The 25757-nt window shown below is 39.3% G+C and overlaps 1 protein-coding gene and 1 pseudogene across 10 annotated transcripts in view; both read left to right on the top strand.

The window, feature by feature from the left end:
• Positions 1–25757, top strand: part of DAP3 (death associated protein 3) — a 39656-nt gene that overhangs the window by 6922 nt on the left and 6977 nt on the right. For 4 of the 10 annotated variants that reach the window (XM_081494383.1, XM_081494384.1, XM_081494381.1 and 1 more), the window contains exons 2-7: positions 15578–15629; positions 20415–20537; positions 21858–21959; positions 23818–23926; positions 24063–24155; positions 25103–25233. In XM_081494383.1, the coding sequence (XP_081350509.1) occupies positions 15588–15629; positions 20415–20537; positions 21858–21959; positions 23818–23926; positions 24063–24155; positions 25103–25233 (600 nt within the window). In that variant the 5' untranslated portion in view covers positions 15578–15587. The remainder of the gene's footprint in view (positions 1–15577; positions 15630–20414; positions 20538–21857; positions 21960–23817; positions 23927–24062; positions 24156–25102; positions 25234–25757) is intronic. The other 6 variants (XM_081494390.1, XM_081494389.1, XM_081494386.1 and 3 more) reach the window with 2 other exon arrangements.
• Positions 13522–14345, top strand: LOC145507586 (small ribosomal subunit protein uS2 pseudogene; annotated as a pseudogene).

Here is a 25757-nt window from a genome sequence, read left to right as displayed (position 1 = left end):
CTTATTTAACTTCTATGCAGAGTACATCATGAGAAACGCTGGGCTGGAAGAAACACAAGCTGGAATCAAGACTGCCGGGAGAAATATCGATAACCTCAGATATGCAGATGACACCACCCTTATGGCAGAAAGTAAAGAAGAACTAAAGAGCCTCTTGATGAAAGTGAAAGAGGAGAGTGAAAAAGTTGGCTTAAAGCTCAACGTTCAGAAAAGTAAGATCATGGCATCTGGTCCCATCACTTCATGGGAAATAGATGGGGAAACAGTGGAAACAGTGACAGACTTTATTTTTTGGGGCTCCAAAATCACTGCTAATGGTGATTGCAGCCATGAAATTAAAAGACGCTTACTCCTTGGAAGGAAGGTTATGGCCAACCTAGATAGCATATTTAAAAGCAGAGACATTACTTTGCCAACAAAAGTCCGTCTAGTCAAGGCTATGGTTTTTCCAGTGTTCATGTATGGATGTGAGCGTTGGACGGTGAAGAAAGCTGAGCGCCACAGAATTGATGCTTTTGAACTGTGGTGTTGGAGAAGACTCTTGAGAGTCCCTTGGACTGCAAGGAGATCCAGCCAGTCCATCCTAAAGAGATCAGTCCTAGATGTTCATTGGAAGGACTGATGTTGAAGCTGAAACTCCAATACTTTGGCCACCTCATGCAAAGAGTTGACTCATCGGAAAAGACCCTAATGCTGGGTAGGATTGGGGGCAGGAGGAGAAGGGGACGACAGAGGATGAGATGGTTGGATGGCATCACTGACTCGATGGACATGGGTTTGGGTAGACTCCGGGAGTTGGTGATGGACAGGGAGGCCTGGCATGCTGCGATTCATGGGGTTGCAAAGAGTCGGACACGACTGAGCAACTGAACTGAACTGTATACATTGTTCTGCATTTTGGTTTTTGTTTTTTTCACTTATTATATATTAGAGATTTTTCCTCATTAATATGGGGAGAGGTTCTGGGATTGTTTTGTTTCTAAACAGCTGCATAGTATTCCATTGTATGGATATGCTGAATTAGGCTCTTTCCATTCTTGCAATATCAGAAACAATGTTGTAATGAATAATCTCCAAGAACCAAATTTTTCCTATAGGACTCAAGATTTAGAACACTCTCTCTCAACCTTGGCACTGCTGAAATTTGGGGCTGGATAATTCTTTGTTGTGGGAGCCTCTCCTGTGCACTGCAGAATGTTTAACAGAAACCCTGGCCTCTCTACTCACTAGATGCCAGTAGCACCTCTCCCCCAAGTTGTGACAACAAAACTCCTACCAGACATTGCCAGGTGTTTCATAGGGGGCAAAGTTGCTGGTTTAGAAAAAAAGGTTCCTAGGACTTCCCCAGTGGTCCAGAGGTTGGGACTCCACATTCTTAATGCGGGGGTCATGGATTGAATCCCCATCCCTGGTCGGGGAACTAAGATCCTGCATGCTAAAAATAATGGCCAAAAAATAATAAATAAATGAATGAAAATTCATTGGGAAATCAGTCTAGTTTCAATAGAGAAAAAGTTATCACGGACTAATGTATCTTTTGTTAGAATTCCTTGAATGGTAAACCAAAATAATGCCATTTTATATATGTAATATCTTCATTAATATAAGACATTTGATAATCTAGTGGCTTTTTGGAGAAATATGTACTTAATGCTTAATTGGTTATATAACCATACCCAGAGACTACCTGTTCTTAAGTGGGTTGAAATTCCCGTAACTATTGACATCTATGCAGTGGTTCTCACTCCTAGCTGCACATTGGAATCAGTGAGGTAACTCTAATACCTATGAAATACCTATATCTGAATCTCACTAGTAGACATTGTGGTTTAATTGGTCTGAGATACAATCTGGGCAGCAGAGTTTTAATTATACTCAGGTGATTCTAATGTGCAGCCAACATTGAGAACCAGTGATCTAGGCTATGCTACAGAACTCTTCAGATAATTGTATCGTATTAAGTTGTTACTTGAATGAAATAGCTGAGGATACATTTTTCAAATTTATAATTTTCACACAATTTTTAAAGGATAGGTAATATGTTGGTGATAGATTTCAGAAAAACATTCAGATCTCCATATGTAGGATCCTAAATTGGAACCTATAACAGAAAGAGTACATTATCAAAAAAGTTTTCAAAATCCAAATAAAGTCCATGGTTTAGTTAATAGTATTGTAACTATTAATTTCTTAATTTTAATAATTGTGCTATGGGCATGTAAGATGTTAACATTAGGAGAAGTTGGATGACGGGTGTAAGGAAACTCTTTGTACTATCTTTGCTGTTCTTTTGGCCCAAAGTTTTTAAAAATAAAAACTAAAAAACTATTACAAATGTTTACCCCTTGCAACTACCTGTGTGACTCAAGATTTCTAATATTATGCATACAAAATAAAGTCACATTTCATCTGATGCTGAAACTGATATGAAAACTGCAACTCTATTCAATAATTTCTGGTTTGGAATTTTACCAAAACAATTTTGGGCTTTCCAGGTGGCTTAGAGGTAAAGAATCTGCCTGCCAAGCAGGAGACACAGGTTCGATCCCTGGGTCAGGAAGATCCCCTGGAGACAGAAAGGGCAACCCACTCCAGTTTTCTTGCCTGGGAAATCCCATGGACAGAGGAGCCTGGCGGACTACTGTCCAGGGTTACAAAACAGTCAGACGCGACTTAGTGACTAAGCAACAACAGAACAACTTTTAGTTCTCATTGATTAACTTTTATAACTAAATGATTAAAATTGTGAAGTTTGGAAAAGTTTTATTAATATAGATAATATTGACAAAAAAGTTTCAAAACAAAATTGAATTTTAATAATTCAGTTATTCTTAACTAAGGTCAAAATCAACAAATAGTTGCACAAATAAAGTGTTGAGGCTACCTAGGAAGAAAAATGGTATAGTGATGAGAAATATTTACTCTCAGTTCCAATAACCATGTTTAGATCCAAGCTTCTCCATTTTTTAACAGTACAGTAGTTTCCACTTGTCAGAAAAATTGTAATTTTGCAGCAAAAGTGAAAATGAAAGTCACTCAGTTGTGTCAGACTCTTTGTGACCCCATAGTCTAATTTTACAGATCCTCCCATAAAGTGGTAAAGTCTCCTTCCTACCATTTGAATCCAAGCTGTACTATATGCGTGTGCTCGGTTGCTCAGTCATGTCCGACTCTTTGCGGCCCCATGGACTGTAAAAACACAGGACACCATACCTGTAACTTACGTAACTGTCCATGTGCACTCAGTCGAGTCCAACTCTTTGCAGTCCTATCAGCTGTAACCTGGCAGGCTCCTCTGCCCATGGAATTTTCCAGGCAAGAATACGGGAGTGGGTGCCATTTCCTACTCCGAGGGATCTCCCCAACCCAGGGATTGAACCCTGGTCAAGTTGGCCTATCATGGTCTGCAATGGAATGCAATAGTCTTTACTGGTCTGAGCCAGGTTTGAAGGGATCTTAAGTGTTTTAGTTCTCTTGGACCTTTGCTACTGCTGTGACAAGTCCAGGCCACTCTGCAAAGAAGGTGAGAGACACTGTACAGTAGAATCAGTCATCCTAGTTGAGACCAACCTCAGATGTATGAGGAACTACTTCAAAGGTAGCCAGATCTGGTCCAGAGCAAGAGAAGTAACCAGCTTGTAGCTGTAGACTTCTGAGTGATAATAGTTATTGTTTTAAACCACCGGGTTTTGGGGTAGTTTGTTCAGCAGCAGCAACTGATAAAATGCTTCAGAGGCTGCTGTGATGCTAAAATAACATAAAGCATATAATATATATTAGTACATTGTCTGGCATATAGTAATCACTGCATCTTAGCTTCTGCTTTTGCTTATTTTAATATGGCTAAAACAATATTTTTTAATAGCAGCTTTATTGAGGTTGACATACTATAATTCATATACAGTTAAACTCAGTGTCTTTAAAGTGTACAGTTCAGTTGGTTTTTAGTATATTCACAAAGTTGCATAAACACTACTACTGTCTAATTTTAGAACATTTTTATTACCCCAAAAGTACCTGCCAGTAGTCAGACTCCATTCTCCCCTCTCCCAGCTCTGGCAACCACTAATCTAATTTTCTGTCTCAGTAGATTTGCCTATTGTGAACATTTCATATATTAGAAGTATACTACATGTGATCTTTTGTGACAGACCTCATTCCTTTTGTTTAAAGATTCATCCATGTTGTAACATGTATCAGAACTTCATTTCTTTTTATTTACTGAATAATGTTCCATTGAATGACTACACCACATCTGTTTATCAGTTAATGGACATTTGGATTGTTTCTAGATTTTGGCTATTATGAATGATGCAACTGTGAGCATTTCCACACAAATGGTTGTGTGCAAATATTTTCATTTCTCTTGGGTATGTAACTAGGGGAAGGACTGCTAGGTCATTTGGTAAATACATGTTAAAACTTTTGAGGAAATGACTAACAGTTTGCCAAAGTGAGCCATTTTATAATCTTAGCAGCAATGTATGAGGATTCCAGTTTTTCTGCATCCTCCTCAATGTTTGTTATTGTCTGTTCTTTTTGATTTTAGCTCTCCTTGTGAGTGTGAAGTAGTATCACATTGTGGGTTTTTTTAATTAATTTATTTGAAATTAAAAGATGTTTGCTCCTTGGAAGAAAAGCTGTGACAACCTAGACATTGTATTAAAGAGCAGACATTACTTTGTCAACAAAGGTCCATACAGTCAAAGCTACTGTTTCTCCAGTAGTCATGTACAGATATGAGAGTTGGACCATAAAGAAGGCTGAGCACTGAAGAATTGATGCTTTTGAACTGTGGTGCTGGAGAAGACTCTTGAGAGTCCCTTGAACTGCAAGGAGATCAAACCAGTCAATTCTAAAGGAAATCAGCCCTGATATTCATTGGAAGGACTGATGCTGAAGCTGAAGCTCCAATATTTTGGCCACCTGATGTGAAGAACTGACTTATTGGAAAAGACTCTGATGCTAGGAAAGATTGAGGGCAGGAGGAGAAAGGGGGCAACAGAGGATGATATGTTTACATGGCATCGTCACCTCAAGGGACATGAATTTGAGCAAATTCCAGGAGATAGTGAAGGACAGGGTAGCCTGGTGTGCTACAGTCCATGGGCTTGCAAAGAGTCCGACACAACTGAGCGACTGAACAACAACAAAATTTATGTGGCTGCATTGGTTCTTAGTCACGTGGGATCTTTTGTTGTAGCACATGGGCTCTCTAGTAGTGGTGCACAGGCTTAGGTGCTCCGAGCCATGTAGGATTTTAGTGCCCTGACCAGGGATAGAACCCATGCTCCCTGCATTGCAAGGTGGATTTTTAACCACTGGACCAGGGAAGTCCTGTATCACATTGTGTTTCTGATTTGCATTTTCCTAGTGGTGTTGCGAGTCCTTTCATGTGCTTAATGGTCATTGTATATCTTCTTTGGAGAAACATCTCTAAGTTCTTGGACCATTTTTGAGTTATGTTTTCTTTTTATTGCTCAGTTGTTTGTATATGGATATAATCAGATATATATTTATCAGATACATAATTTGCAAATCTTTTCTGGTATTCTGTGAGTTTTTTACTTTCTTTGTTTTGTTGTGTTTTGTTTGTTTCTTTTCCTTTTTTTGGCTGATTTTTTTTGCTGATTCCCCCACCAGAGATCAAACCTGGCTCTGGCTATGAAAGCACTGATTCCTAACCACTGAACTGCTGAGGAATTATCTGTCTTGACAGTATCCTTTGAAGCAGAAATTTTTAATTTTGATGAAGTCCAAGTATCTATTTTTATGTTTGTTATTTGAGCTTTTGGCATCATTAAGAAACCATTGCATAATCCAAAGTCTCAGAGATTTACTCCTGTATTTTCTTCTAAGAGTTTTATAGTTTTAGTACTTCCATTTAGGTCTGTAATCTATTTTGAGTTAATTTTTGTATGTGATGTGAGGTAGGAGTCGTAATTTCATTCTTTAACATGTGGATATTCTGCTGTCCCACCATTTCTTGAAGACTGTTCTTGCTCCCATTGGATTTTCTTGGCACTCGTGTTAAAAATCAGCTGACTGTGGTGTAAGAGTTTATTACTGAATTCTCAACTCTGTTCCATTTATCTGTAGGCATATAGGTCAGACATAAGATCTATAGGTGTATGCTCATACCATAACTTTTGAAATCAAGAATGTAAGCCCTCCAACTCTTTTTTTTTTTCAAGATTTTATAGGCTATTCTGAGTTCATTGCATTTTCATATGAATTTTGAGATCAGCTTGACAATTTCTATTAAAAAGGCTGCTGAGATTTTGCTAGATAATAATATTTGTTTTATTACCACTGGTAGCTCAGATGGTAAGGAATCTGCCTGCAGTGCAGGAGACCCAGATTCGATCCCTGGGTCAGGAAGATCCCCTGGAGAAGGAAATGGCAACCCTCACCAGTATGCTTGCCTAGAAAAGCCCATGGATAGAGGAACCTGGCAGGCTACAGTCCCTAGGGTCAGAAAGAGTCAGACACGACTGAGTGACTAACACTAGGACTTAGGAATATTTGTTTAAAAAAGAAAGAACTGATGATATTCGTGAGCTGGGTTCTCAATGAAACAATGGTGTTACAGAATAAAAAAGTAGTTACTCTTGAAAATATAAAATCTAGAAACAGTAGGTGATAGCCAAAGAGTATTGGTGAGTAATATAAAGGACTTGTATGATGATTGCTTTGAGAAACTGAAAACATTTACCCAGGAAAAGATAAAATAGGGAACATAACTACCTTCAATTTATTGTGTGAAAGGTGGCTTGTAAAACCAAATAGAAAGACTGGGATAATGGATTGAAAGCTATAAGGAGACATTTTACCTCAGATTGTGAAAGAACTTTCCATAAAAGCTGAAAACCATATGGGCTGCTTAGTGAGTTTCCCATCAGTAGAAATGTTCAGGCACTTGATAATTGGCAATACAGTATATGCAGTGGCTAATGGGAAAGAATGCAGAATCACACATGGATTTGAATGCTAGAACTGTCACTTCTAGGCTATATACCTGCAGGCAAGTTAGTCTATCCATCCCTGTTTTCATGTGTACTTAATAGTATCTACTTCATAGGATTGTGTTGTCAGATAGTGCCTATAAATTGCTTAATACAGTGCCTGTTTCTGGAATAAAAGAAAAACTGATAAGATTGTTGTAGTATTAATTCAGTTCTGATTGAGCTCTGTATGAAGTAGATCACCTTAACCTTAAGAATTTATGATTCTCTTTATGCAGAAACCTGTAAACAAATGTTGAATTGCACTTTATTCATAATAGCCAAAACCTGGACCTTCAGTGGATGAATAAACAGTTTATGAATAAGCATTCATACCATGGAATAGTACTCAGGATTAAAAGAACAAACTATTGGGGCATGAGTTTGATCCCTGGTCAAGGAATTAAGATACCAAATGCTGCACAAGATCCCACAAGCTGCGTAGAATGGCCAAAAAAAAGTTTTTAAAGAAGAAGAAGAAACTATTGATACATGTAACACACAGCCCAGATGAATCTCCAGAAAATTATGGTGACTAGAAAAAGCTGATAGTCAAAGGTTGCATATAGTATGATTTCATTTATGTAACATTCTTAAAATGAAAAAATTATAGAAACAGAACAGATTAGTTGTTGTCATGGTTAAGGAATGGGAAAGTTGTGAAAGGGAAGTGCGGGAGGCTATATAAGGGCTACGTGAGGGATCCTTAAAGTGATGGAAATGTTTTATGTTTTGACTGTGTTAATGTCATTATCTTGGTACTATATTGTACCATAGTTCTGCAAGATGTTACCATTGGAAGAAACTGGGTAAAGGATACATTGTTGTTGTGTTAGATGCTCAGTCCAGTCTGACTCTTTGGGACCTCCTGGACTGTAGCCTGCAGGGCTCCTCTGTCCATGGTATTTCCCAGGCAAGAATATTGGAGTGGGTTGCCATTCCTTTCTCCAGGGGATCTTCCTGATCCAGGGATCGAACCTGGGTCTGCCGGATTGCAGGCAGATTCTTTACCATCTGAGCCACAAGGATATGTGGAAAATGTGTTACTTCTTTCAACTGCATGTGAATCTACGAATGTCTCAATGGTAAATGCTTAATTTAAAAAATTATTTTTGTGACCACTGAAGTGTTAGTACATAATCTTTGGGATAGCTTTGTAAGTTTGGTACAGGCTTTTTCTGATTTCATTTTCAGTATACATTTGGCCTATGTGAGAATACTTTTTTTTAAAGAGGGTCCTAACACTATCCAAAAAGTTTCATCAAAAGAGTGACAGAACTTTCAATACAGTAGTGAGTAAATGTTCCTTCCAAGTATACCTGAAAAAGCTCCAAGTGGTTTAAAGACTCTGAAATTATTTATCTCTGGGATTTTTTTGTTTTATCCACACTCAAAACAAAGAATGACTGGGATTGGAAGGAGGACTCTTCTGCCTTAGAACAGTAGAAATAGACAATGGGTAGAGTCTCAGAATGAGGGCAATGGGGCAATATTAGAGACGTATCTTAATGATATCATTGAGAAATTTTTCCTTCATCTTTACTTCCTAGAAAACTTGCAGTAATTATTTATCTTTAATTTTAACCTTCAGTCTTCTTATGGTTTTTTTTCTTCTACTTTTTATTGTGGTAAATTGTGTATAAAATAAAATTTACCATTATAACCATTTATTTTTCATCATAACCATTTTTAAGTGTACAGTTCCATGCTATTTAACATTCACATTATTGTGCAGCCATCACACCATTCATCTCCATAACTCTTTTCATCTTATACCACCAGGAAACTGGTCCTTTATCTGCCTTCCAGTAACAATGTGATTAACTTGTGCTCTGCAAATCAGCACTCAAAGGATATGAAAAAACTGAAAGGAGAAATCTTTACTCAATTTTTTAGTAGTATTAGTGGCTTTGAGCCTTTTTTTTTTGAAGTGCCCTGATGTGTATAGATCTTGGAATGTAGATTCAAGGGATTAGATCTGATAGACAGCCTAAAGAACTATGGACGGAAGTTTGTAACATTGCATAGGAGGCAGTGATCAAGACCATCCCCAAGAAAAAGAAATGCAAAAAGGCAAAATGGTTGTCTGAGGAGGCCTTACAAATAGCTGAGAAAAGAAGAGAAGCTAAAGGCAAAGGAGGAAAGGAAAGATACACCCATTTGAATGCAGAGTTTCAAAGAATAGCAAGGAGAGATAAGAAAGCCTTAATAAGTGATCAATGCAAAGAAATAGAGGAAAGCAATAGAATGGGAAAGACGAGAGATCTCTTCAAGAAAATTAGAGATACCAAGGGAACATTTCATGCAAAGATGGGCACAATAAAGGACAGATACGGTATGGATCTAACAGAAGCAGAAGATATTAAGAAGAGGTGGCAAGAATACACAGAAGAACTATACAAAAAAGATCTTCATGACCCAGATAATCACGATGGTGTGATCACTAGAGCCAGACATCTTGGAGTGTGAAGTCAAGTGGGCCTTAGGAAGCATCACTATGAACAAAGCTAGTGAAGGTAATGGAATTCCAGCTGAGCTGTTTCAAATCCTAAAAGCTGTTAAAGTGCTGCACTCAATATGCCAGCAAATTTGGAAAACTCAGCAGTAGCCACAGGACTAGAAAAGGTCTTTTCATTCCAGTCTCACAGAAGGACAATGTCAAAGGATGTTCAAACTACCGCACAATTGCGGTCATCTCACTTGCTAGCAAAGTAATGCTCAAAATTCTCCAAGCCAGGCTTCAGCAACACATGAACTGAGAATTTCCAGGTGTTCAAGCTGGATTTAGAAAAGGCAGAGGAACCAGAGATCAAATAGAAAAAGCAAGAGAATTCCAGAAAAACATCTACTTCTTCTTCATTGAGTACACTAAAGCCTTTGACTGTGTGGATCACAACAAACTGTGGAATATTCTTAAAGAGATGGGAATACCAGACCACTTGACCTGCCTCCTGGGAAACCTCTATTCAGGTCAGGAAGCAACAGTTAGAACAGGACATGGAACAACGGGCTGGTTCCAAATTGGGAAAGGAGTATGTTAAGGCTGTATATTGTCACCCTGCTTATTTAACTTGTATGCCAGTACATCATGTGAAAGGCTGGGCTGGATGAAGCACAAGCTGAAATCAAGATTGCCAGGAGAAATATCAATAACCTCAGATATACAGATGACACCTCCCTTAATGGCAGAAAGCGAAGAGGAACTAAAGAGCATGTTGATAAAAGTTAAAGAGGGGAATGAAATCGTTGGCTTAAAACTCAACATTCAAAAAACGAAGATCATGGCATCTGGCCCCATCATTTCATGGCAAATAGATGGGGAAACAGTGGAAACAGTGAGACTTTATTTTCTTGAGCTCCAGAATCACTGCAGATGGTAACTGCAGCCATGAAATTAAAAGACACTTGCTCCTTGGAAGAAAAGGTGTGACCAAGCTAGAGAGCATATTAAAAAGCAGAGACATTACCTTGCCAACAAAGTTCCATCTAGTCAAGGCTATGGTTTTTCAGTAGTCACGTATGGACGTGAGAAAGAAAAGCTGAGCACCGAAGAATTCATGCTTTTGAACTGTGATGTTGGAGAAGACTTTTGAGAGTCCCTTGGACTGCAAGGAGATCCAGCCAGTCAATATTAAGGGAAATCAGTCCTTAATATTCATTGAAAGGACTGATGCTAAAGCTGAAGCTCCAGTACTTTGGCCACCTGATGTGAAGAACTGACTCATTGGAAGAGACCCTGATGCTGGGGAAGATTGAAGGCAGGAGGAGAAGGGGACGACAAGGATGAGATGGTTGGATGGCATCACCGACTCGATAGACATGAGTTTGAGCAAGCTCTGGGAGTTGGTGATGGACAGGGAAGCCTGGTGTGCTGCAGTCCATGGAGTTGCAAAGAGTCAGACACAAATGAATGACTGAACTGAACTGGAATGTAGAATGAGCACACGTTTTCTTTCTGTTTTCGTTTGGCCTGTCAATTTGATTTTTGTTTGTTTGTTTGTTTTTACTTACCAGTATTTTATAGGACTTGGAAAATGTGGTTTAGTCTGGATTGCCTGCTTTGAGATTATACTTTTGAGATTCACCCTCCTTTTTTCCTTAAAATATCTTCTCTCATTCTTATATAAGCCGTGTGTGTGTGTGTGTGTGTGTGTGTGTGTGTGTGTGTGTGTGTGTGTGTGTGTCGTTTACCTTTAAAAGCAGTAGAAAAATATTGAAGGGTTTTAAGAGCAAGACTTCAGTGGAAAGGATGGATTGGACAAGTTCAAGGATGGAGGCTGGTAAGATACAAGATGACTGGGTACAAGATGGAAAGCTGGTCACATTTTCCTGACCATCATTTCCCATAATTTCTAAAACATAGCCAGAGTAATGGCCTCAGTGACCACAGGCATACGTGGAGAAAGTACTACTCTCAGGATTATGTCACCACTCTTGCTAGGACCCGATCTCCCTGCAGAGCTGCAGCCCACAGATGTCTCACATTAGTGGTGGTACCAGGGCATTGAGAAGATACAGGGAGCAAGGTTGAGTCGGCTAGATACTGTTGGAGTGACACTGGGTCATAAGTAGTTTGGGAATTGGAAAAGTTGAGGTTGGGTGGAGTGCTTAGGGTTGGAAATCAGCTGACATGGAGGGTTAGAATTGGTATGGAGGTTGGTTGTCATAGATGGAGGCCGGGAGTTGAGGTAATTGAAATAGGGAAGGAATGAGAACTGAAGTTAAGAAAATTGAGCTGGTCAGAGATGGTGGTGTTGGGTGCGAGGTGATGGTTGTATCAGGTGGAAATCAATGCTGGGTGGTTTTGGGCACTGGGTTGTTGTGTTGGTAGTTGCCAGAAGTACCCCCAGGTTCTGTGATTCCTTAGAAGGACTCAGAGGTCAGCATATAGTTGTACTTACAGCTATGACTTATTACAGTAAAAAGATACAGAGCAAAATCAGTACAGGAAAAAGGCACATTGGGCAGAACCAGGTATAAATTTCCAGGAGTCCTTTCCCAGTTGAATCGTGTAAGACACACTTGATTCCTTCAGCAAAAAGTTGACAACACATGAAATGTTGCCACCCAGGGAAACTATCAGCAGTCTCAGTGCCCAGGGTTTTTAATTGGGGCGGGTCATGTAATCATTTGCTGCCTAGCAGTTACTAAAACTCCACATTCCAGAAGGAAAGCAAGTGTTTAACATAAACCACGTTGTTTGGGTAAATAGTTTAGGCACAGTGAGTCACTCTTACCCATTCTGGGAGTGATGGGAACTCTCCCAAAATCAAAGTTCAGAGACACCAGCTAAGGAGCAACCCTGCAAGCAGGATCTCAATGTCAGCCTTGCTCTTTTCGTTCTTTCCTGCATATGTGGATTAGGTAGCATATGTGGTGGTGGTGGTGGTGGGCACTGGTGGTGGGCAGCAGTGGTGGCATTGAAGGCAGAGCCAAGGAGAATGGGGAACAGAGGGTACCTCAACTCTGCCTGTGGCCTAGTAGAATTCATCTTCAGGCCTGGGCATATGCTTTATTCCACAGCAGCAACCCTTCCACTCACATCCAGGAGAATGTAATTAATAGTATTTTGTGGAGTTCCAAGGGTTCTAAGACCAAGTAAATTTGGATTAAAATGATTTTGGGGACTTCTTGGTGACCCAATGGTTAAGAGTCCACCCTCAAATGCAGGGGATGCAGGTTTAATCCTTGGTCGAGGAATTAGGATCTTGGAGCAACTAAGCCCACAGGCTGCAACTATCAAGCCCGCACATTCTTGTGCTCCGCATCAAGAGAACCCCCTTGGGCTGCAAACAGAGAAAGCCTGCACAGCACAATTAAGACCCAGGGCACCTTAGGGAAAAAAAATTCTCTTTGCTATTTTTTTTGGTTTTGTTTTAGTCACTGAGTCATATCCAACTCTTTGCAACCCTATGGACTGTAGCTCACCAGGTTCCTCTGTCTGTGGGATTCTCCAGGCAAGAATACTGGAGTGGGTTGCCATTTCCTTCTACATGGGACCTTTCTGACCCAGGAATCCAACCCACATCTCCTGCATTAGCATGCAGGTTCTTTACCACTGAACCACCACAGAAGCACCTCCTCTTTACTATAATTTTCCCCAAAGCTTTTAAATATGCAAATATATACATATATTGTAATTATTCAAGAAATGAATAACTATATATCATTCTCAAATTTCTTTGGCCAGAGAACATTGATGCATTTTATGACTAGTTTCACCAAACTCATTTTGTGAACTGCTGCTCTAGAACTTTTGGGTTTGAAACACAGCAAGGGAGCCTGGAATCCCACATGTAAACAGGAGGCAGGCCAGTAGAGACCATGCCAGTCTTGTTCACCAGTGAATGTTCTGTATGATGTGGGCATGTAGAAGCACGTCACATGTTTTGGAATGACTGAATTAAGGCATGCTTTGGCATCTTTACTAAAAAGTTAACTTTTCTACACTGCCCAGACAAGGGTCCATACAGCATTGTTCTGGATTCCCATTTTAATTTAAAGGAAAGCTTTCACAATGTCTAGAGTCCTTTATGTCCTGCAGATGAAGTGGGAGGATGTCCTTAAATTTCTTGCAGCTGGAACCCACGCTTGGCTTCCGAATGGAACACTACGTCTACAAAAGGAAAAACGATGGCGTCTACATCGTAAATCTGAAAACCTGGGAGGAACTTCTGTTGGCAGGTCGTGCCATTGTTGCCATCGAAAGTCCAACCGATGTGAGTGTCATATCCTCCAGGAAGCTGTGCTGAAGTTTGCTGCTGCTCCTGGAGCCACTCCTATTGCTGGCCGCTTCTCCTGGAACCTCACTAACCACATCCGGGCAGCCTTCCAGGACCCAAAATTTCTGGTGGTTACAGCTGCTCACAGAGACCTCTTATGTTCACCTGCCCACCATTGCTCTGTGTAACACAGACTCTGTGCAGAGAGGAAAGGAGAGTGGACATTGTCATCCCATACAACAAGAAAGCTGACTTGGTGGGTCTGATGTGGTGGATACTCATCTGGGGAATGTCTGCGCATGCATGGCACCATCTCCTGTGAACACCTATGGGAAGTCATGCCTGATCTCTACTTTTACAGAGATCCTGAAGAGATTGAAAAAGAAGAGCAGGCGGCAGCTGAGAAGGCTGTGACCGAGGAGGGATTTTGTGGTGAATAGACCCTTTCAGCTCCTAAGTTCATGGCTGCTTTACCTGATGTGGCAGACTGGTTTGAAGGCGTGCAGGTGCCTGTTCAGCAGTTCCCTGCCGAAGCCTGGAATGCTGGGCCTGCCATTGAAGACCACTGTCAGCTCCCGCTGCTCAGGTCCCTGAAGATGTAGGAACGACCACTGACTAGTCTTAAGCTGTTCTTCCACAAGCTAAAATGGAAAGAGGTTGATGGAAAATAAACTATTTCTAAAAGAGGAAAAGTAAACTTGAAAACTAAAAGGAAATAAAACTCATAGGAGTTTATGTCATCTCTTAACTGTACTATAAGCTCTTTTGGGTCAGGGACCATAACAGCTTTGTTCACCATCTTATTCACAGGCCCTGGCATATAACAGGTGCTCTGTAGCTGTTGAATAAATGCGTGCAACTTTGTTATCTACTAGTGAATATTGAGAGTTGCATTTAAGTATTTTAAACAGTTTTTTACTTCACATGGTTAAGGTTTTTCTGTTAAATACTTCCAGCATACAAATGAATAAACATAACACTATGGCATAAAAATAAAAAAGCAAATGGGTATATTCATTATCCATCATTTGAAGTAGATCATTATAATTTCTTTGTGTGCCCTTCCCCAATCTTGTCCCTTTATCTCTTCCCTAAGAGTAAATACTATTCTAAATATGTGTTTATCATGCTCTTTCTCTTTCAGTTTTACTACATATATGTGTATTCCCCAAATAGGATTTATGTTTTTGAGTTTCATATGAATTATATCATGTTATATATTACAGTTTGCCCTCAGTATTAGTTTTGAGATCCATCTATGCCATACATGTAACTGCAGTTTATTTTTGTATGATATTCCATTGTATGACTGTATCTCTGTTTATACACTCTTGTATCAGTGGACATTTGTGCTTTTTACAGTTTTTGATTATTCATATTCTACTACTATAAACATTGTAATACATATTTTTCAGTGTACCTGTATATGTGTTTTTCTAAAATACAGAGTAGAATACCTGGGCCATTGTTATGTACATTTTCAACTTTACAGATAATTTCAAATTTGTTTTCTAAGATATTTGTATTTATAATTCCATTGACAGTATAGGAAAGTTCCCAATGCTCCACAGTCTCTTTAGTATTTGCTGTTGTCTTCTTTATTTTTCTCAATACAATGATTGTGGAAATCTCTTTGTCGTGGTTTTAATTTATATTTCCCTGATTTGTCATCAGGGTGAAACTTTTTTCATGGATTTACTAGCCATTTGTATTCCCTTTTCTGTGAAATGTCTGTTCGTGTCCTCTGTTCATTTTTTAATCAATGTCTAGACATTCTTTATTCTAGATACTAACCCATTGTGCAGGATTTTCCCAGTTGTGGCTTACCTTTTCACTTTTTTTTTTTTAAAGCACAGGGATAATGCTGAAAGGAATGACAAGGCTTGTCTCCAGGGTCCATAAGGTGAGTCCTAACTGACCTAAGTGCTTTGTGCAACCTGTCTTTAGGTGGATTTCCTTTTAAATTGATTGTATCCAGAATAAAATGCTCTGGTGAACTTGAGCTGACTGACCACTCAAAAAAAAAAATTCACAATTCCTTTTCTCTGCCATACACTTCACTCCTAACTACCCTAAAAATCCATTAACAGGTCTTAGTAGAATAGTTGTCCTTGGAAGTTTACCTTATCATAGGAGAATTAACATTTTTTAGTAGATAAATAAACTTAAGCACAGTTATCTTTATTAACTTATTATTCTCTAGTTGAGTTATCATCCCTTAATGAAGTATTGAAAAAGAAATAAGTTGCTAATTTCTGATAGTTGATTAAATAACAGTCACATGTAAGAAAGACAATTCTGTTACTTTACTTCATTCTCTCATTTAATTAGCAAATAATTTTTCAGCACATTCCATAAGGCAGATGCTCAGGATTCTAAGATGACTCATTTCACTAATAATGGTTTCTGTTTGTTGGGCATTCATTATGTGCCAGACACTGTGCTAAGTGCTTTATTTTGTTAATCTTCATGATCAACCCATAAGGTAGATAACATCTTTGTTTCACAGATGCAGAAATTGAGGATTAGAAAGGCTAAGTAACTTGCCTGAGGTAACATGGTGTGAAGTTGTCCAGCCCAGACTAGATAGTGGGTCTGTCTGACTTAAAAGGCTATGACCTTAACCACTCTGCTATATTGCATTTTATGGCCCATGTTTTTCTTTCAGACCTCAAAATCCAGTAGCAGAATCATGATTAAATGATTTTGTCATAGTATGGTGAAGGCACCTAACTGGATTAAGTAGGATCCAGAGGAAATCCTAAAGAGCTGAATCCTGAAGGATGAGCACTGAGCAGAAGGGCTTAGTCACTCCCATCTGATCATTTAATTGCAGATTGCTGCTACTGCTAAGACGCTTTAGTCGTATCCGACTCTGTGCGACCCCATAGACGGCAGCCCACCAGGCTCCTTCGTCCCTGGGATTCTCCAGGCAAGAATACTGGAGTGGGTTGCCATTTCCTTCTCCAGTGCATGAAAGTGAAAAGTGAAAGTGAAGTCGCTCAGTCGTGTCTGACTCTTCGCGACCCCATGGGCTGTAGCCTACCAAGCTCCTCCGTCCATGGGGTTTCCCAGGCAAGAGTACTGGAGTGGGGTGCCATTGCCTTCTCCGTAATTGCAGATTAGATTTCCTTAAAAAGGAATCCTTCCTCTTATGGGAGTCATCTTTTTCCCAGAGATTTGTGACAACCTTATATACATAAAATAACCCATTTTTATAAAACAAAATGAAAATGAAAGGAAATATCAACAAATGGATGGACTCTGGCCCCAACTAATTATATTAAAAGGCTACAATTTCTTCTTCCTTAATAGCAGACAAGAAAGTCTTGAGTCCAAACTGCAGAAGAATGTCAATGAGAAAATTTTATGCTCTTTTTAGATTGGTTTAGAGTAATCTTTATTGGCTCATGAATGCTGTTCTTTCAAGAACTGCATGATTTTCATTCTGGAACAGTGCAGAGGCAGTTGTACACATGGCTGTTTCCCCTGAAAACAAGAGACTAGCCTGGTGATGCCATGTATTACACTAAGAAGTAAGGAGTCCATTTTGTTAGCTTTTAATTTGCTGCAAGAAAACACTTAACTAGAATGTCATAGGTTTCTTGTAGAAATAGCACCACCTTGTGGGCTTTGAATATAATTTTCCATTTGAATGCTAACTTTATTTGGAGACATGTTTTCTCAGCTGCTGCTGCTAAGTTGCTTCAGTCGTGTCCGACTCTGTGCGACCCCATAGACGGAAACCCACCAGGCTCCCCTGTCCCTGGGATTCTCCAGGCAAGAATATTGGAGTGGGTTGCCATTTCCTTCTCCAATGCATGAAAGTGAAAAGTGAAAGTGAAGTTGCTCAGTCATGTCCGACTCTCAGCGACCCCATGGACTGCAGCCTACCAGGCTCCTCCGTCCATGGGATTTTCCAGGCAAGAGTACTGGAGTGGGGTGCCATTGCCTTCTCCGTTTTCTCTGCAGTAGAATTTAAAAAATTTTATCAGTAGTAAAGTGCATTGTTCAGATGCTGTGTTGAGGTGACAGTCCTTGAATTCTCATTGGCTTAACTCAGCACACGATATTGTTTTTTGTGTGTTTTGTGTCTGTGCTTTGTTTTGCTCTTGCTGTTGCTGTATTTCCTAAATGGTTAACAGGCAGGGAATTCCCTGGCTGTCCAGTGGTTAGGGCTCCAAACTTCCATTGCAGGAGGCACAGGATCAATCCCTGGTCCAGGAACTAAGATTCCACATGTTCTGCGCTGCAGCCAAAAAATAAAAATTGGTTTATAAGCAGATATGGGGGCTTCCCTGGTGGCTCAGATGGTAAAGAATCTGTTCTCAATGTGGGAGACCTGGGTTCAGTCCCTGGGTCAGGAAGATCCCCTAGATTAGGAAATGGCAACTCACTCCAATATGCTTGCCTGGAGAATGCTGTGGACAGAGGAGCCTGGCAGGCTACATTAATGAGATAGCAAAGAGTCGGACACGACTGAGCATCTGAACTGAAAGTGAACTGATCTCACATTGTCGATTTAAGTTTGCCACAGCAGAAGAAAAAAGGGGATTTTTACCCATTCTTAGGTGCCTTACTAGAGGTGACCCAAATTATTTCCATTTAGAGCTTACTAGCAGAAGTAATAATGTGACCCCAATCTATCTGCAAACGAGGCTGGGAGATTAGAGTGATAAACTAGATATGTGATAAACATTGCTGTCTCTGCATCCTCACAGTTGCAGCAACTGTATTACTTTACCCTATTACTTTATATTTGGTTGGCCAAAAAATTTCCATAAGATGTTATGGAAAAACCTGAACGAACCTTTTGGTTAACTCAATATTAATGTATGCAAATTCTGGTTCAGAGGTTTGTATGTGCAGTTCACCGAGTTGTAGTGTAGTGCAGTTTACTCTAACTTAGCTTGATGCTTTATGTACTCCCCTATCACGTGTCTCTGAGAAAGATTTTTTATTCCAGGGCACGAGCATGAAGAATTGGTGGTGCATTAGGTACTCGGAGAAGTAGATACAAAGATGAACAATACCTGATCCCTTCTCTTCCAAGTGTGTGTGGCCTAAAACGGGAGACAAACTTACATGTTAGATAGCATGATAAAGATAAAGATTTTGGAGTCAGACAGACTTGGATTTGGATTCTGGTTTCAATACCTACCAACTCAATAACTTTAGGCAAAATTATCTAACTTCCCTGAACCATGATTTCCCTCATAATAAAACAGTGTGATACTCTACCTATCTTCTAGGATTCTTGGCTCAAAAATAATGTGTATATGTGTTGCCTAGCATTTTTTAGGTACTCAGTTAATGAAAACCATGAATGTAGTTCCAGGCAGAGTAAAAATGCATGCAATACAAAGAAAGTGCTATCAATAGGGAAAGATAATTGCTTTTGCCTGGAGGTGTCTGGCAAATCTTCACAAAGGATATGACATTTAAGATGAGTCTTAAAGGATGAGTAAGATTTAAATAGGGAGAGAGGGAAGTTGAAGTAGAATGGGGAGAATTATAAAGGCATAAAAGTGAATAACATGTTTTAGCATAGTTGGCTGGCTAGAGTATAGACTTTATAAAGGGGTGGGACTAGAAAGATAGGTTGAACTTACAGCAGTGGCCTTAATTATCATGTTAAGGACTTTGAGACTTATTTTAACATAAATAGAGAATCATCCCAACTTTTTGATTAGCTGAAGGTGAAACCTGTTTGGGAAGACAAATCTTTTGGACTGTGAAAGATTCAAAGATAACTAGTTAAAAAGCTGTTATGGAGTTCAAGGTCTTATAAATGGATAAAAGTGTTATAAGAGGTAGTATAAAAATAATATACATTTTTTTGCACTCATGTAGCTGCTTAGTGAGACTGAATATAAATACAGGCAGCTTTCATATTACCTATTGACTTAGCAAGCAACTCCCTTAACTACAACCATCTCTCACACCCCTGTCCTCCTGACTCTGCTGGATCCATACTCTAATCTTTCTCTTGTAACTGGTATCTCTTTACTTATAAACAAGGCCTGTTATCCTAACTCAGCTTAAGAGTTCTCCAGTTAGCTTTATTTTAGATTTATCTCCTGAAATCACATCCTCTTCCCCAGCCTTCCCCCAGTTTTGAGGTTTCCACGTGCAGTTCACCAGCTTACCTATAGAGCAGTTTATTTTCACTTAGCTGGATGCTTTACGCACTCCCTCATTACTTGTCCTTAATGAAAGATTCTTTATTTCAGGGCAGAGCTAGCCAGCACATTGTTGCAGGAAGTGTAATTATACCTGACAAATAGGAACATTGCACTAATCCCCTAATAACTGAGGTGACTAGGATTACTAGACAGCTGGGAATTGTACAATACTGGCCACCATTCATCACTTCGGGCAAGAGCATTTAAAGAAGTTTCCTGAGTCTAGTTGTTAATGGCTGAGCTATACTCCTGAACAGTCTCTAATGGAATTGTCTCCATATGGGACAGCACCCAGACATAGCAACACCAGCTGGAACAGATTCAGAGTATGAATAATGTGATTGGACTTAGAGAATTATAAATAATAACAAGGTTCTATTTTACATAAAACTAAAATACATTCTAGTAATATTTTCCCCTGTTGCAGATATGGCTTTAAACCTCAGTGTTGTAGCAAGCATAAAAAGCCTAATAATTTAAAATTAAAATGGTTTCTTTTATAGTTGGACCCTGGACGTTTTTTGCACTTAGGGACCCAGGCACCCCAGTGCCTTGTTGCTCACCTGGATAACCAGGTTCCAACTGAGAGTCCCAGAGCTATTTCCCGCACTCTTGAGAACGATCCGGTGAGTTGCTAATGTGTATATGGATTTTTTTCAGGGCTTATAATTTGTTTGCCATTGTTCTATATATCAGGAAAACTGAAACCAAAGAAAGGTAAGATTACATACAGTCAGACAATGTACCTGAGACAGCATTCGGGAACCTTCATCTTCCCCATTCCTGTCTGATACTCTAGTAACGTAACTCAGGCAGTCAGTCTGTATCTGTTCTGATGTAATGCCTGCCATTGAACTCACTTCATGCTATCAGTTTTGTTGTATATAGAGTGGGTACCTAGTAAACACTTAAATACTCAATATCTTAGAGGTTACATTTAGTAGTTATTATTGATCTTACTGTATGATGGGTTGGCAAACTTTTCCTTCAGGGACCAGATAATAAATATTTTAGACATACGAGCCAAAATGATCGCTGTTACAGCTACTTAGCTCTGCCATAAACAAATGGCTGTGCTCCAGTAGAACTTTATTTATGAAAATGGACAGCCAGTCATAGTTTACCAACCCTGGTTTGGAGAATCCTAAGAAATCAACTTACATGCCCAGGATCACATAGCAGGGCAGGTCCAGAACACAGTCTTCCTAGTAACCAATATGGTTGCATTTTCTACTTCAGGTCCCATTAGGCTAAACACTTATTTCTCATTCCTCAGTATTATTGTTGCCTCTTATAAATGAAATTAGTTGTGTGATCTGTGCCTAAATGTGAAGGGAACCAATAGTTTTTCTCTCCCTTTTTGTCCCTACCCTTGCCCTCTGAGTTGCCCCATCTTAACATATGCTGCACATGTGGAATGGGAAAAAAATAACTCATTACCCAAAACACCATCTCAGCAGGGTGTGTTGTATTTATGTCTCTAGCGTGCATCTACTTTCACAAGCACAAAATGAAATAGGATAAGTGAATGAAGTCATTGAAGTGCCTTTCAGCTTTTCCCTGTAATTGTAGTCCCTTTATCTGCCAGTTCCTCTGGGGTTTCTATGGCAACAGTGGCATGCAGATGATCTTGTCACATGATTGGAGCATCTCTATACACAGCACACAAGAATCCAGATGGCAAGAATTGTCTCCGCTCCCTCCACATCTAGGGTTTATGTTGCTGAGCAACTGGCTGCATCATTCAGGCCAATATAAGCTTTATGTTCAATATATGCACTGTGGATTTGGGGACAACAATGAACATTTTTGTCTACAATAAGAAATAAAAGAATATCTTTTCCAGCTATGAGAACTGTTTCCTCAGTAGAGTCTAGAAAGCCCTTGACGCTTTTTCAAAGTCTTTGTCACTCTCCATTATACTTGTTTGCATTTTTATTTCCTAGGCCAAGCATGGGGAGCAACATGTGGGTCAGCACTACAACATATCCGTCCAAGATCTGAAGACAGTATTCCCCCATGGCCTGCCTCCTCGCTTTGTAATGCAGGTGCTTAAAACAGGAGGGTTTTGAAGGGAGCTTGTAACACAAGGTGTTGATAGCAGAGGTGTAGAATTAAATGAGTAGAAAACTAAAAGATTTAATTTGAATCTTCAAAAAGATAAATCAGCTATTGATTATCTTTTGTGAATAGTGCTGTTACTATTACTACTTTAAGCAGATCTGAAGTTAACCAATTTAAATCCTTTTCGAAGCCAGGCAAAATATTCTTAAGCAAATAAATAATACCCCATTCTTCTTTCTTGTGTTACCCAACAGATTTCTAGAAACTACAGCCTTCAAAAATTGTTAAAAATTAATTTAATATTTGCTTTAGCAAAATATGCTGAAAATAGTTAATATGTGTAGAAAAATAAAAACGTATTCATGAGTCAGAAATAATATATGGATTTGATGCATCACTCATTGTTCTCAGTCTCATGGGTTTTCAGAAAATATAGTTTTGTAGTCATAACGTCACAACCAAAGAATGTGATCTTGGGTTGCCTTAATAGCCAGTGAAAGAATTCAGTTAACTGGAAGCAGGGTTTATTGGCAAAACTAGTTCTTTGGCTAATTGCTGCTCAATTATTTTCAGTCTCAGAAATTATTCCTTCTTATTGAAATATCAAACTTGACCATGCAGGTGATATTTAGTTTAGAAGCCAGAGGATGTCATTTCTGCAGTGTGCTTTATTTCAAGAAATCAGATGAGACGCCAGTAAAGGAGCTAATTCTCAACCATAGACTCTCATCAAAAATTTTGTTGTTTGGAAATAGGACACAGTTAGAAGAAATCATTACTTTAAACTGTTCCAAGACATTCATAGTACAATCTCTAACATGGTTCTGAGGGCCTAAGTTTATTCCAGGTTGCTTTCAGAATGGCTTACCCACCAGTGCTTTGGAGGGAATTACTCATACTTTCTTTCCATAGCTTCCATTTATGTAAAAAGCCAACCCCCTCACTATCGTCTGTGTATTTAGTACTGTCATATTGCCTAATAACAGCATTTCTGTTTTAATATCTGTATCATGTTTTTGAAGGTTTCATTTTCTGTTAAGTTTGAACTTACCTGTCAAAGTCCTTTTCCAATCCAGTTGTTTGGTTAGGATTTAAAAAAAAACAAAAAATCAACATTATTTTCACCCTTATCTGACATACTTGTGAGTAGTATTTGTTAGATATTTATTTTTATCAGTACACATTATTAAATACTTTATTTGCAAACCATTTTTACACATATCACTGCTTCCCAAATTTTTCCACCAAACTATTCCTGGTGGCAAAAAGGAGATTAATTTTTTTTAAAAAGGAATTAATTTTGTGTGTTAGTTCTCTGATATATCCATATGCTGGTATTGTCAAGTATGGCCTCATAGCTGGGGCAACTGGTCACGCGTTCTCCTGAGCTGGTACATATATAGTTCAGAGAAAAGTCTAGGTGGTTACAGTAAGAACTAGATAGAAATAAATTTTAAAGAATTAACATTTATTTGATGATTACCATGTATCAGATACCTTGTTCAGCATCTTACACACTTGTGATATTTGTATCAGCCTTAAGTAGTATGCATAGTTATGTTATGAGACGTCAGAATTATTTGTAAATTTCAATTAACTAATGCTTCATTTACAGAAATAATGAAAAGCTGACTGTATATGCTGGTGTGGGATGATGTGTTTTAATTTTTAGCTAAATTACATGGTTAAATTTTCAAATTGAATACCAACATCCTTTAACTGAATAAATGAAAAGTAGGCAGTTTGATTCTATGGTTGCTGTATTAGGCTCGGTGTATATTACCAAGAACTGGCTAGAAGTTCCAGCCCCACCCTTTCCTCCCTCTTTTCCCATCTTGTTAGGTGAAGACATTCAATGAAGCTTGCCTGATGGTAAGGAAACCAGCCCTCGAGCTTCTGCATTACCTAAAAAACACCAATTTGGCTCATCCAGCTGTACGATACGTTCTCTGTATCCTTTCCTACTTGCCTGGGCTGTCTGAGCCAATGCTTTCCTCCCTCAAATGTGGGAAAAGAAGAAATGCTTTATTTGTTGACAGTGGAAGTGTCCCTTTTGGTAGTGTTTTCTTTAACAGCAAGTGCTTTAGATGGCGAGAAGGGAACAGGAAAAACCCTCAGTCTTTGCCATATTATTCATTTCTGTGCAAAACAAGACTGGCTGATACTGCATATTCCAGATGGTAAGAACTTCCTCCCCTCACTATGTTGGGGTTAGTTATTCTGTTACTGTGGTAGCACTGTGACTTCAGTTTTCTGGCGGGGCTCTGATAACTAAGGGAAGGGTCTCTGCTCCAGAGGCAGATTGATGTGAGCTAGTTCGGGAACCTTTTGATAGTAAGGATGAAGTATTTTGGCCCAGCAGTCCTCTGGGTAACACAGTCCTCTGGTAGTTGCCTAATGCCCAAGAGCATGAACTCCCACCTTTGTGTTCACCACAGCTTTATGCCATCAGCTAACAACTTTGAGACCCATAGAGCCTCTGCCATGGTACTGCTTGTCAGCATTCTGGGTTGTCAACATGACTTTTAAAAATTAAACTCTCACACTTGATACATATCCCTCCTTGTTTTGTTCCTTTAGTACATAATTTTATTTATTTTTGATTGCGCTGGGTCTTTGTTGCTGTATGTGGGCTTTCTCTAGTTGCAGTGAGCAGAGGCTACTTTTCGTTACAGTACATGGGCTTCTCATTACAGTGGCCTCTCTTGTTGCGGTGTGTGGACTCAGTAGTTACAGAGGATGAGCTTAGTTGCTCTGCGGCATGTGGAATCTTGCCAGACAAGGGGTCAAACCCATGTCCTCTGCATTGGCAGGTGGATTCTTAACCACTGGACCATCAGGGAAGTCCCTGTCTCTCCTTGTTTTGTTCAGTGTTGTTTGCATCGACATATTCTAACTAAAACTGCCAAGAAGCTAAGGTGACCTTTAATCCATTTGTTTGTGTATTGTGTATAGTGATAATATTTACGATGGATTAGACCAAAAAGTAAACCTCTGAAGCAGGAAGGCTTTAAGAAATATATATGGGAATCTAAAGTCATCTCCCATAACAGAAAGAGGCATGGAGTATTTTGAGTTGAATACAGTCAGTTCCTACCTAATTTGTTTTCTTTTGCCTTTTGATTAGCTCATCTTTGGGTAAAAAACTGCCGGGATCTTCTGCAGTCCACCTACAACAAACAGCGCTTTGATCAACCTATGGAGGCTTCAGTCTGGCTGAAGAATTTCAAAACTGCAAATGAGCGTTTCTTGAGTCAGGTGACTAGACTCCCAGAAGTTTGGTGCTGGACAGTCCTTAAGATTTTATCTTCTTTGTGCCCTAAGTACCAGTAGACTATGGAGAACTAATATTGTAGTTGGGATAACTATACCATTTTTTTATTTCTTTCATATATTTATTCACAGTGAGTTCATACCCTGAAACTCATTTATGCATGGGAAATAGAGGCAACAGTAAGCTGTCTGCATCTGGTGTGTAGCAAAAGGAAGTCCAGATAGATTCATTGACTTTTCCAAGGTGACAGCCTAAAATCCTCTAACGTACATTTCAACTACATAATTTTTTCCAGATCTTTTAGGAACCAGAAACAGATTCATAGTTATTTTCTAGTGATTCTTGTTCACAGTCTCTAGGCTAGGGGTTTTCAACTCTGGATATAAGTCAGAATCACCTAGGAGCTTGTTAAAAATGCAGATAGCAAGGCTTCATCCTGGGCCTTTTTAATCAGAATCCCTTATGTTTTTTCTTGTGTTTCTTTATGCTCCAGGCAGAAATGATCTAG

Source organism: Giraffa tippelskirchi, chromosome 5, assembly GCF_054371585.1.
Source record: "Giraffa tippelskirchi isolate mGirTip1 chromosome 5, T2T-mGirTip1v1.2.pri, whole genome shotgun sequence".
NCBI lineage: Eukaryota > Metazoa > Chordata > Mammalia > Artiodactyla > Giraffidae > Giraffa > Giraffa tippelskirchi.
This window is presented reverse-complemented; position numbering and strand designations above follow the sequence as displayed.